At 40.2% G+C, this 12,284-nt stretch overlaps 1 protein-coding gene across 1 annotated transcript; it reads left to right on the top strand.

Annotated features, from left to right (window-relative positions):
- Window positions 1-63: 63 nt before the first annotated feature.
- nmd3 (NMD3 ribosome export adaptor) lies at window positions 64-10,633 on the top strand. Its single transcript, XM_034549007.1, has 16 exons — window positions 64-171; window positions 566-647; window positions 1,296-1,430; window positions 2,940-3,036; window positions 3,425-3,505; window positions 3,886-4,014; window positions 4,378-4,468; window positions 5,877-5,955; window positions 6,423-6,519; window positions 6,956-7,073; window positions 8,636-8,781; window positions 9,112-9,224; window positions 9,318-9,390; window positions 9,580-9,686; window positions 10,028-10,098; window positions 10,294-10,633. Exons 2-16 carry the CDS (start codon window positions 604-606, stop codon window positions 10,422-10,424), a joined length of 1,512 nt encoding a protein of 503 aa, XP_034404898.1. The 5' UTR covers window positions 64-171; window positions 566-603; the 3' UTR covers window positions 10,425-10,633.
- Window positions 10,634-12,284: the final 1,651 nt, after the last annotated feature.

The following is a 12,284-nucleotide window of genomic DNA, read 5'->3' as shown; positions in this document are numbered from 1 at the left end:
CGTTTTATTTGCTTTTGAAAATGTTTTTGAAGGAAATGTTTTCAGGCAAGCAAAGTCAGTCCCGGGGTCCTTGTGTAGAACATGACGTCACCCACCCTTCCTTGCTCCTCGGTGAAAACGTGGGTGATTTTACTTCACTGTGTGGTGGATTTTGACATCGAAATAACTTCAGTAAGTTGTGTCATCACTCGCTTGTGCCAGTTGTAGTTGTGGAATACGTTTAGCTGACACTGTATGCTTGTTTCTTCACGAATATATTTCAAAATCACTCGTAAAATCGAGCAATTTAGCCTTTATTGCTAACGGTCTGATACCGAATGTAGTCCATCAGCTAGCAGCGAGCTAACATAGCCTTCACTTCCATTTGTAATTATCTAGCATCTTTATTTAGCTGTTTAATTGTTTCTGACTGTGAACAACAAAACCATACCATGTATGTTATTTACGTGCTGTTACAATAATGTCATTAGTTGATACTCTGCTCGCTACCAGCTAACGTTGGCTGTTTTCTAGCCTTGTTCCGCTAAAGCTAGGGCTGCTAAATCTGTCACGTTTTTGTCCCCAGAGATCAGAAAGTTCCTCTGGCCTGTCAAGTTGACGAGAATGGAGTACGTGCAAGCTCCTGCCACAATCAGCCAGGCGAATATGTAAGTGAATAAATGGTATTTATGTCCTCGAATCCGTTTTATTGTCAGAGTCCTGACATAACCCTTTCTCAAGTCTTACCTGTTGACATGCCATGGAAGGAAACTCATCTGTAACTATTAACATTGATTGCTCCAATTACTTTAAGTCTACAAGTGAGTGAATAATAACCAATTATTATTTTTGTACCGAGCTAGACAAGAGAATGTATTATAGTAAACATAGTAGTTTCTGTTTTCCAGGATTATACATCATACCCTTTTATTATTATTTTGGTAAATAATGAACAGTTGCTGCACTCTAGTGTGTTCACAGGCAGCGGAAAAACAAAACAATAAGCTGTGCTTTTATTGAGTCCGAAATTGAGCCAACGTTTCCAGAGTTGTCAGAAACTCTGTTCACACTGCTGTTTAGTGACCTGTTAATGTAATTTTGACAACTAAATGGGTATTTCTATCATTCATGATCATGTACAATTTAAATGTCTGACTTAACTAGCGTGTTACAGTGAAAAGAAATCAATGACTGATATAAATAAATAAAAATCACAGTACAATGAACTAAGATATGCTTGGAGAAATGGTCAACAGTTATGTATACTACATGTATGAGGTGGAAAATGCCACATCATTTATTTATTTCACTGACAGCCTGTGCTGTACCTGCGGAGTCCCCATTCCTCCCAACCCAGCCAACATGTGTGTGGCCTGCCTGCGTACTCAGGTAGATATCTCAGAGGGGATCCCCAAGCAAGTCACAGTGAGCTTCTGCAAGCAGTGTGAAAGGTTTGTTTCATATGTCCTATATTTTAACAAGAAGAAATAAATCATGCATTTTTTGTAAACTTGATACGAAGATTATCATATCATCATTATTATACAAGATTATACTCGCCTCAAAACCTGGGTTGGCATCAAGGACACTGTACTTGGCTGGTTTTATTCTTACCTTTTAGAAAGATCGTACTCGGTCACCATAGGTAATCACTCGTCTACCACGACTCACATTACCTGTGGTGTACCACAAGGTTTAATTTTAGGACCACTTTTATTTTCTATCTACATGCTTCCACTGGGCCAAATCCTCCAGCGACACAACGTATCTTTTCATTGCTATGCAGACGACACACAGATATACCTTCCACTGAGACCTGGTGACCCAGAGAGCCTGGCTGCTGTCTTAGATCTTTCTCTGACGTTAACTGCTGGATGGCGCAACATTTTCTTCAGCTCAATAACTCCAAATCAGAAGTCATATTATTCAGTTCCCCAAACAATAACACCAGTCTCATCAAGAGTCAACTTGGTCCCCTGGCTGCTTATTTAAAACCTGTTGCCTGAAATATGGGTGTAATGTTTGACTCTCAATTAAATTTTGAATCACAGATCAAAACAATTGTCCAGTCCTGCTTCTTTCAATTAAGAATAATCTCAAAAATCAAACCCATATTGTCACGCTCAGATCTGGAAAAAGTCATTCATGCACTCATTTTCTCTCGACTCGACTACTGCAACTCCCTCCTTTCCGGCATAAATCAAAAATCCATCTCCCGCCTCCAACTAGTCCAGAATGCAGCAGCTCGGCTTCTCACTGGTTCTAACAGACGGCGTCGCATGACTCCAGTCCTGGCCTCTAACAGACGGCATCACATGACTCCAGTCCTGGCCTCTCCACTGGCTCCGTTAGTTTTAGAATTGATTTTAAGATTTTGCTGCTCACTTTTAAAGCACGCCTGGGTCTGGCCCCAAGCTACATCATTGAAATGTTAGCCCCATATGAGCCAGCTCGCAGCCTTAGATCCTCTGGTGGGGCCCTTCAAGGCCCTTCTGGCCGTTCCAAAGTCAAGGCTTAAATCAAAGGGTGACCGTGCTTTTGCCATCAGAGCCCCTCGACTTTGGAACGACCTACCTGAGGGGATAAGACTAGCACAATCAGTAGCTTCTTTTAAATCACTTCTTAAAACCCATTTTTATAGAACTGCTTTTCCCCTTGTTTCCCCTATTTTAGTTTGTCTGTTTTGCTTTATTTTGTATTTGTAATTTTCTATTCCTCTATTGTGTTCATTGCCTCATGTATTTTCTGAAATGTTTACTTGTATTGATGTTATGTTTTTACCTTGCTTATATGTAGAGCACTTTGTAAATTCTGTTTTTAAAGGTGCTATATAAATAAATGTATTATTATTATTATTATTATTCCCTATAGTAAACATTTATAGGCACAATTATTTTTTTATTGACATTTTGTTGGGAAAGTTGAGGCTTGAATGTACACTCTTTTCCTCTTTCATGCAGGTACTTGCAGCCTCCAGCCACATGGATGCAATGTGCCCTGGAGTCCAGGGAACTGCTGGCCCTTTGCCTGAAAAAAATAAAGAGCTCTATGACCAAAGTAAGTGTGATCATTACTACGCTTCATAAAACACACTAGCATATTTTCACTCTCACAAATATAAATTAACATTGCAGGTCCCTTCCCATTTCTATATGGATGCTTTCAGCACCATCTTGTTACTGAGCCTACTTATTTATTATATTAAATTATTAAAGTTAGCTTACACACATGTCATGGACTAATTTTTATCAGAGCCTCTTAAAATGTAATGGTGCTTTATACTATATGAGAAATCATGGCCTCAACAGTTCAAACAAAAAAATAAACGTGTGTGTGTGGTACCTGACTTGTCATGATTATGTGATCCATGTTCACCTCATTATTTGTTTAATATTCGGTCAGAGCATGCTACTTCATGGATTCAACAACACCTCGCTCCTCACAGGTGCGTCTCATTGATGCTGGCTTCTTGTGGACAGAGCCACACTCCAAAAGGATTAAGATGAAAGTGACCATCCAGAAAGAGGTAAGAAAACGATGTAGGAGAGTGACATTCAAACGGATTAAAACTAACCTGAGAAGCAACATGTTTTTCATCTAAAGGTTATCTGGGCTTTTTCAGATGGTAAATAGCCAAAAGTGCAGTTTGAATTTAGTCTGTTTTTGACTGAGGGATGTCTGTTTGAGAGAAGTGAGTTTTCCAAGTTCCTGCTATCTCATCGACCTTTAATGAGAACCTGTTCCTTTCAATGCCAACTCTTTTGATTGTGCTGTCGTTGGGTCTGTATGATACTGTCTCCAGATACCACTGGTTTGATGTATCAAAGTGGCCCATAAACGATTGTATGCCGTTTCTGTCATTGTTTGCCAAACAGTTGGAGCAGATGTAACTTGTTCCCTCTTCAGGTGATGAATGGCGCTATCCTACAGCAGGTGTTTGTGGTAGAGTTTGTCATCCAGTACCAAATGTGTGACGACTGCCACCGCGTGGAAGCCAAGGACTTCTGGAAGGCTGTGGTCCAAGTTAGGCAGAAGGTGTGTGTGTGGGGGGGGGAATTATATTTGGTCAAAGGGTATGTACTCTTTGTAAGGTTACAAAAGAGCTTGAAAAACTGCCCAGACTCGGGGCTGGAAACCTTGTATTTCTTGTAGTTTCTTTCATAAACAAAAATGAAACGGCCTACTTGGTCTCACTTGTTTACCAGCAGTGCTTTGCTTACAGGACGTAACATCAATACTGCCTCTCTGGCTAAAGTTCCTAACGTTAGGTTTTTTTTGAAAAGTCAAAATTGTCAGAGGTTGTGATGTCAAGTTTCATACCAATACATTTTGAAATGTTTGTCATGTGGCTGAAATAAATCAGTATGATGATGCTAAAAATCTATTTATTTTTTACAGACTGTTCATAAAAAGACATTCTACTATCTAGAGCAGCTGATCCTCAAGCACAAACTCCACCAGAATTCCCTCAATATCAAAGAAGTCAATGGTAGGTCAATGACATATGGTTTTATATATAATAGTATACCGTATTTTCCGCACTATAGGGCGCACTGGATTATAAAGCGCACTGTTAATGAATGGTCTATTTTTTTATTTTTTTTCATATATAAAGCGCACCCGACTATAAGGCGCATTAAGCGAAACAATCAAACTTTATTAAACGTGTTCACAATAACTCAACATTGTTCAAACGTTAATGAGCGTATTCACAATAACTCCCAACCTTGTTCAGTTGTAACACGTAAAAAAGTGATACCGCTAAATCAAACGTTAGCGTAATCTGTGTGGTCTTCTTTACTTGGCGCAGGTCATCTTCTTGCTTCCTCCACTTCCGTACCATTGATTCATTAATGTTGAATTCTCTCTCAGCGGCTCTATTCCCATGTTCTACTGCGTGACTGATAGCCTTGAGTTTGAAGTCCGCGTCATAAGCGTGTCTCTCGAGACAAGTCAGAGATAAGCCACGCCCCCTTTTCGCAACTGGTTGCGAAAGACACAAATGAACACAACTTGACTGGCGAATAAACTGATGCGAGTTATAAAGCCGTTTGGTGTGAACGCACCATAATGCTGCAAGCGGTGCGGCTTTGTAGTTTACCATAGTCGTACTAAAACATTTTGACAGAGTGCCATCTACCACACAAAATCGCTTCGAGGTCAGTAAGCACAACCAGAATTAATTCATATATAAGGCGCTTCGGATTATAAGGCGCACTTGATTTTTGAGAAAATTAAAGGCTTTTAAGTGCGCCTTATAGTGCGGAAAATACAATACATGCCATTAAAGGGAGGGCTTACTATATTCTGTATATTCTCGAACCAAATTACACTGAAAAGTGGGAAACTTGTCTCATTCGTCACTGGTGCAACTAATGTGAGGTTGAACTGAGCAGAACATAATAATGTGCTTCATGTTAATTACCTCGTATCAGACAGGAAGCCGTGCACGCATATCATTGGCGCCAATCAGTCCATACTGCTGTCCTGGTTTGAGCCTGAGAGGAAGACATGTGTTGTGCATCTAATCAGTGTGCTGTAATCAGAGCAGACATGCCATACCAGATTCCTACAATGCAAATTTTCATACTCCATTCTGAGATGCTAACTGCTACATAACACACACACAGCCACGTGTGCATTGAGTGAAGGCGCAGCAGCTCTCTCTGTGCTCTCAGACCTGACTGTAAAGTGGTTTAATTTACATCATCATATCTCTGTGGGACTTGCATTGCTTTATGAAGTTTTCAACATGTGGTTGGCATATTTTCTCCCATCGTCATCTGCTCTCGTGTGTGTTTGCATGCATATGTGTTCTGCAATGGTGATGACCTGTAAAGCGCACCTGTGATGAATATTATGGTTGGCGGTGTTTGATGGTATGTCTCTTCTCTCAGATGGGATTGATTTCTACTATGGCTCCAAACAACACGCTCAGAAAATGGTTGACTTCCTCCAGTGCACCGTGCCCTGCAGGTAAAACATTGTCTTTGTGAGTCTCCGTATTAGATCACCATTCCCCCCTTTTATTTAATTCTTAATCACAAGAGCATTCAAAATGATTATGACTGCCTGCGATCAGTCTTCACCCAACAATCCAGACATATATGAGCAAATGTGGAAATATCAAAGAAAAATGATTTGCTAGTTGGCGTTTATCAAAATGTTAGGTGAAGGAAATGTCCTTATGAAGGAGCTCTGTTAAGTTATTATTATTTTATCTATGTGCTTAACTGTTAACATGTTCTACAAAATGTCAAACATTACACACATATTTTGTCTTGACCTTGCAACAGTTCAGGTGAGGTAGACTGCACAGAACACAAACTTATTCAATGTGTGCGAAACATCTTATCTTCCATTCATGCCCTGTTATTGTCATAATTAGCTGTCTCTGAATGTCTGATAGTAATAATACCAATCAATACTTTTCTGTTTTCAAGGTCAAAGACATCCCAGCGCCTCATCTCTCACGACATCCATTCAAACACGTACAACTATAAGAGCACCTACTCCATGGAGATTGTACCTGTCTGCAAGGTATACAGCAAAGTGGTTTTGTTTTTAATTTAAGTTGGATTCTGTTTCACTCATTGTTTGACTTTTTAGATTCTTGGCAGGTGAGTATTCTTAACTTTCAATAGTTCCTTATGCGTCTTCCAACTTAACATGTAGCCTTTGTTCTTTGTTTATAATAGCCTTGCATAGATTTCGGTGTATTTTCATAGCATGATTGAATGATGGGGTTATTTGGGGCATTTTCAATAAATGAAAACAGAAAATAGAATAGAGCTTTGCTTGTTTTGCTGCCTAATTGGATTATTGTGTTTTAAACTTTGACTAGATTTCAAGTCTCAGACGGATACTTGTCTTCACAAAACATTGAACTACTATTGTGTACTGAAGTCCAAAGTCTTTTTACATTCCCTTCAACCTCAGTTTGACCTTTTGTTGTCTGGTTTTGTCTGGTTGCCAGGACAACGTAGTGTGCCTTTCACCGCGGCTGGCGCAGAGCCTTGGGAACATGGGTCAAGTCTGTGTATGCGCCCGTGTTACCAGCACCATCCACCTCATCGATCCCAACACCCTGCAGAGTGAGTATTATCTTAACGACTGACCCCAACGTCCAATTTATCTCCAATTCCAACTCGAATTACTACACAATTATTCAGTAATGTGACCGCTATGGATAGACATAAGTTTCCAAGATTTCCGTGCTCCCTAATAAATTCCTAAATAAATTTAGCCCAAGATTTAGCTCAGTTTTAATTCTCTGATTCCAGCGTCTCATGGGTGGATTTAGTGCTTTTCTCTCTTAAATCATTGCGAGATGAATATATTTTTGTTTTAGACAGTTGGGCATTACTTCGTTACTTGAAGCCCTATATTAGACTACTCACTTTATAAGGGCTGCAACTATCAATTAAAGTTACTACAGGGAGCCTTTCAATTGGTTATGAAACAGTCTCAATGTTATACTAATGCCTCTATACAACATACTTATACGGACAGACTCGGATCCTTCAGTCAGACCTGAAATGGTTCTGATTCTCATTTTCTGTTTATTGACCAATTGTTTCAGCTATAACATTAATATATATCTCTTAATTAAGAAAAACTATCATTCTGTATTTAGTTGCAGTCAGACATAGGGAGTCTTCAAAGAGAGGAGAGAGAGAGAGTTCAGCTTCTTAATAGCCTGGTGGACGAAGCTGTTTGGTGGTGCGAGCACGGAGGCTCCGGTATCTCCTCCCAGAGGGCAGGAGGCTGAAGGGACTGTGAGGGGTGGCTGGAGTCGCTCGCAATCATGGTTTTATCATGCTTTAGTAATCGCTGCCACACGTTTTGCATATTTATGCATTTGTGTCTGAGTGTCTTCAAGACACATCTGTATGTTACCATGGTGATCTAACTAAATCACTGCTGTGTGATCTCCCATCTGCTGACCACATGTTCATCACAGCCGTCAAACTCAAAAGCCTCCGCTCCGTCAGGGCACGACACGCATTAAGAAAAATATTTTGTACATGCCTTCATAGCCAAGTCGGATCATTTGGAGGGATTCGTAATCAATAAAAGAATGCTGACAATTAGGGAATATGTGCTTCCACCGTAATCATTCATGCTGTGAAGGCTGAAAGGCTCCTCAACAGAATTCTGACACTTTTTAAGCCTCTCACACGTTTTTAATTACTCTTCAAAGAGCACGCTATTTTTGTTGCAGAAAGTTTTTGAGCAGGCTGAATAGCCGAGACCGCCTCGAGGCAAAGCTCTGTTTGGCAGATTTGGGCTGCTGTAAGCAATTAACTTGAGTATTAAAAAATATTTGTGTTGCTGTTTGTCTGCTTCAGTTTACTTGCAATGTAGACAGATATGCTTCATCGTCTGGTTGAATTGAAATATGTGCAGATGGAAAAACGTGCAGATTCATGTTACTTTTAGAACCCGTGTGGTTTTTAGATACAGAAACTTAGAATGTGTTAGTTAGAAAAATAATCGAATGCATCCGGAGTGACTCATTTCTTGAAATCCTGTCTGTGAGATAATGATGGATGAAATGCATGTAATTAACTGTCAAGTTAAAGATTGTATAATTTGTGGTCACATTTCTGTCTGAACTGTCGTTAATGAAATCATGAATAATCTCTCTCACTAGTTGCTGAGGTGGATGGGAATACATACTGGCGTAACCCCTTCAACAGTCTCTGTAACCGACGGCAATTGGAGGAGTTCATTGTTATGGACACCGACATCATCAGAAACCAGAAGCTGGGTGCTGGAGCAGGTGTGAGGTCCAATAAGGTGTGTGTGTGTGTATGTTCCAGAATAGATTGCATTATGGAGGAACATTGCTTTTCTTTTGAAAGCCAAATCAATAGCAAAGCATTACATTATCCCTCAGTCTGTATGTGGGATTCAAGCCAAAGGGACAGAAACACACAGGAGTGTTTGTTTCGATGGTGCAGGAGATGAGGTTTGTGGGGACACTGGTTGCTCTCTCTTCCCTCTGAATGTTGCAGCTGTAACGTTGCAGCTGTCTGAACAAACTGATGGAAAAGAACAAGATGTGTTTTTAGAGGCTTGAAACTACATTTATATTCCCCTGTTTGTATTTGTGTGTGCTTGTTACAGCACATCCTGGCTGAGGTGTGGGTCCAGAAAACATCCGAGATGGACACCAGTCAGCAGTATCACTGCCGTACATTCCTGGGTCACCTGCTCAACATCGGAGACCTGGTGCTGGGGTGAGTAGGAGCATGTTGGTCAGGCTGGCGGTAAAGACTGATCACATGTTTGGAGCTTTACAATTTATTGCATATTTACTTCTCCCATTACAGATTTGACTTTGCCAATTCCAACGTCAATGATGATAACCTGGAGAAGATGAACCCTCACCACGTTCCTGATGTGGTAAGACTCAACAAAAAACAGCTCTTCCATGATCCAATTGAGTAGCTATTTGTCGACCTGATGAACTCTGTTTTCTAGTGGCAACTTAAAATACTGATTGCAGATTTGATCACATTCTTGGAAACATAACATCACATAAGTTTTGTTGTGTGGTTTTAATTTGTATAAACTGAATGTGCACCCTCTAAGGTCCTGATCAAGAAGAGCTACAACCGCAGCAGGAGGGTGAGGCGCAGGAACTGGAAACTGCAGGAGATGGTGAAAGACCGTGAAGACATGGGCACAGATGATGAGAGGTAGGAGAGAAACACTGAGTTTCTCATTTCTCTTGTAAAAGAAAGTAAAGCTTTAATTCATTTACGTTATCTTTAACTCATATGGTGTGTGATATTCTACATTACATCTACATATTTACAGCAGCAGAACAGTGTTGGATTGACTCAATTGTACTTACAGTGCCATGTGTCTGTTTGGAAAAGTCAGTCAACAGTGTGGGTCATTTGTGTTTTTGTGTGAACAGTAATGAAGCTACACAGGCAATACCTGTTAGGAGGATCAAATCATGGAGGCTTTGATCTTTTCAACGGATATGTTAAGAAATAAGACATTTTCCTGTAACTTGTTTTTCGTTCTTCAGACAATACCAGGACTTCCTGGAGGACCTGGAGGAGGATGAGGCTCTGAGGAAGAATGTTAACATCTACAGAGGTGAGCAGCTGGACACTGCAAACTTTCTCCTCAGACTGACTCCCATTCTGTTATGTTTTTCTCCATCGTCGTAGCTTAAATGGTTAATATGTGGCTCAATGGCTGCTTAAGATGACAATGGATGTAATCTCTCACACATTCAATATCAATTATGTATTGGACAGTTAATAAAAAGAGGTGCATTTTGAATTTCAGATGCGTCAAAGATCCCAGTGGAGAGCGACACTGAGGATGACGGAGCACCATCTGTGTCCCTGGTGGAGATGCTGGAGGAGCTCAGCCTAGCAGATGCAACAGGAGAAGAGGGTGCCGACATGATGGAGTAGCAGGTTGCCATCCTTCCTGCGTGATCTGGCAAATACAGGTCCGCTAATGATCCAGTGATGCATTTAAAAGACATTAGCTGGATCCCTTAGCCATACTCCATATGAATTATATGCACCATCTTATTGACATAGAAATTATACAATATGTGTGACGTCAGATACCCTGCAATTTTGGAAAGCTCCTTCTAAATAAACTTTGACAAAACAAATTGATTGAATACTTATTTTTGCTGTTTTGACACCTTTTTTATTTATTAACCAGCAATGAACAAATCCTCCTTTTGTGCACAGGGAAAAAATCGATGCATACATAATTAATGTTGTCACTTGAACACACTATGTATTTAAAACCTGTGTAGAATTGGAAAGGATGGAATTGGGAGCAGTGCCAAGTGTCAAGTTCTCTGCTCTGCATATCCACCAGAGGGCGCTTTGGGCCAATAACAAAAGAAGAAATGCATTGAAGAGGATGCTTCGGTTTATGGCATTATTCAAATATTCACCAAGCTGCACCACCTTTTCAGCCAGAGAGCTGTCGGTGCTCTGATCTGGGCTGCAGCTGGAGATGCAAATTCAGAATTGAGGCTGCTCGAGTAAAAATCATGAGCCATGGCTTGTGAGCAAACAGTTCTGTTCTGTCACCTTTTAATGTTCACCAAAAGTACTTGCAGACACGCCTCTGAACTCTATATTTTGGACACTTCACATCCAGAAGTGCCATCATAATGGACCTGTCAAATGAGGGGCTTTTGAACAGGTAACATTCATTCATGGAAATAAGTAAAGAAATGGCTAAAAACCTTCAAATGATGTGCAGAATTGAAATGGTCTGATGGTGTGTTGTGTGTAACATTAGCACCTGATATTTCATGCTTGTGAAAGGATTAAACTGAACACAATTTAAACATTAATGCACTGCATAAAAGTCTATGTAAGAAAATGTAAATATTAAAAGCATTCTATAAGCAAAACACTCTAGTCTAATTAATTATTTTTATTTTTATACACTTTTCTTGGTTCTCACAGAATACTAGGAATAAGTAATAAATAACGAGAATAAAAGTTGGAGAGTACATTGTGTGAAGCAGTTTGCCTTAAAGACTCCTTTGGGAGTAGTTTCAAATTGCTCGTAAGAGAGTATTTATACATTTTAACAACATTTTTGATGATGTAAAACAATGAAGTTTGCACACACTGGCTTCTTTTCAGTATAACAATCCAATCCATAATTTACCTCGAGTTGAGAAGTTGAAAGCTTTTTCTTTGTGGCATAGCTGCAGATCTACAGGTTCGAGGTCACCAGAGGAATGTGTGTATCCCAGGTTGTATGATCCCGTGTCGCATGTCTCGCATTATAACTTGAAGAGGGAGGAGGCAGCCCAGTCTTGTTTTCCATAAACCTGAGCTTGCTGTTAACGGTAATCAGATCTACTTGGGAAAGTGAATGAAGTGAATCCCCTCTGGGTGTTTGTGTGTGTGGGTTTGGACAACACCAACTAAGAGTCGGGCTGCTTCTTTTTCTGCACACCATCCTGTTGACCTGATTTTCTCACCACCTCTTGCAGGTGCACAAACCAAGGCCTTGTTACCCGAATGCTTTGCCCCTAAGCCCCCCTTACCTAATTTCTACTATTACAGAACCATTTTCTCTCAGTATACGAAGACCACCGGTATCTTGTTGGAGCTTTGATTCTGCTTTGAATACTGGTTTATGTAAATATTTATACTAAACAGTGTCGGTCTATTAAATCTTTGAAAGGGGAAAACGTTATTCATGTGTACCCGTGCCCCACGGTGGCACTGCCTGTGTTTACACATCAATAATACAAAAGTGTTGTCAAGTGCAAGAATTGAGCATGT

The sequence above is a fragment of the Cyclopterus lumpus genome, chromosome 13, assembly GCF_009769545.1.
Source record: "Cyclopterus lumpus isolate fCycLum1 chromosome 13, fCycLum1.pri, whole genome shotgun sequence".
NCBI lineage: Eukaryota > Metazoa > Chordata > Actinopteri > Perciformes > Cyclopteridae > Cyclopterus > Cyclopterus lumpus.
The sequence above is the reverse complement of the archived record's forward strand: the minus strand, read 5'-3'. Positions and strand labels throughout refer to the sequence as shown.

Bases quoted from the DNA above. Each gene is read 5' to 3' on its own strand.
- nmd3 (XM_034549007.1), top strand. From the start codon at position 604: ATGGAGTACGTGCAAGCTCCTGCCACAATCAGCCAGGCGAATAT. The intron at 4,015-4,377 runs GTGTGTGTGTGG...TATTTTTTACAG, and splicing joins TGGTCCAAGTTAGGCAGAAG to ACTGTTCATAAAAAGACATT. The intron at 6,520-6,955 runs GTATACAGCAAA...TCTGGTTGCCAG, and splicing joins AGATTGTACCTGTCTGCAAG to GACAACGTAGTGTGCCTTTC.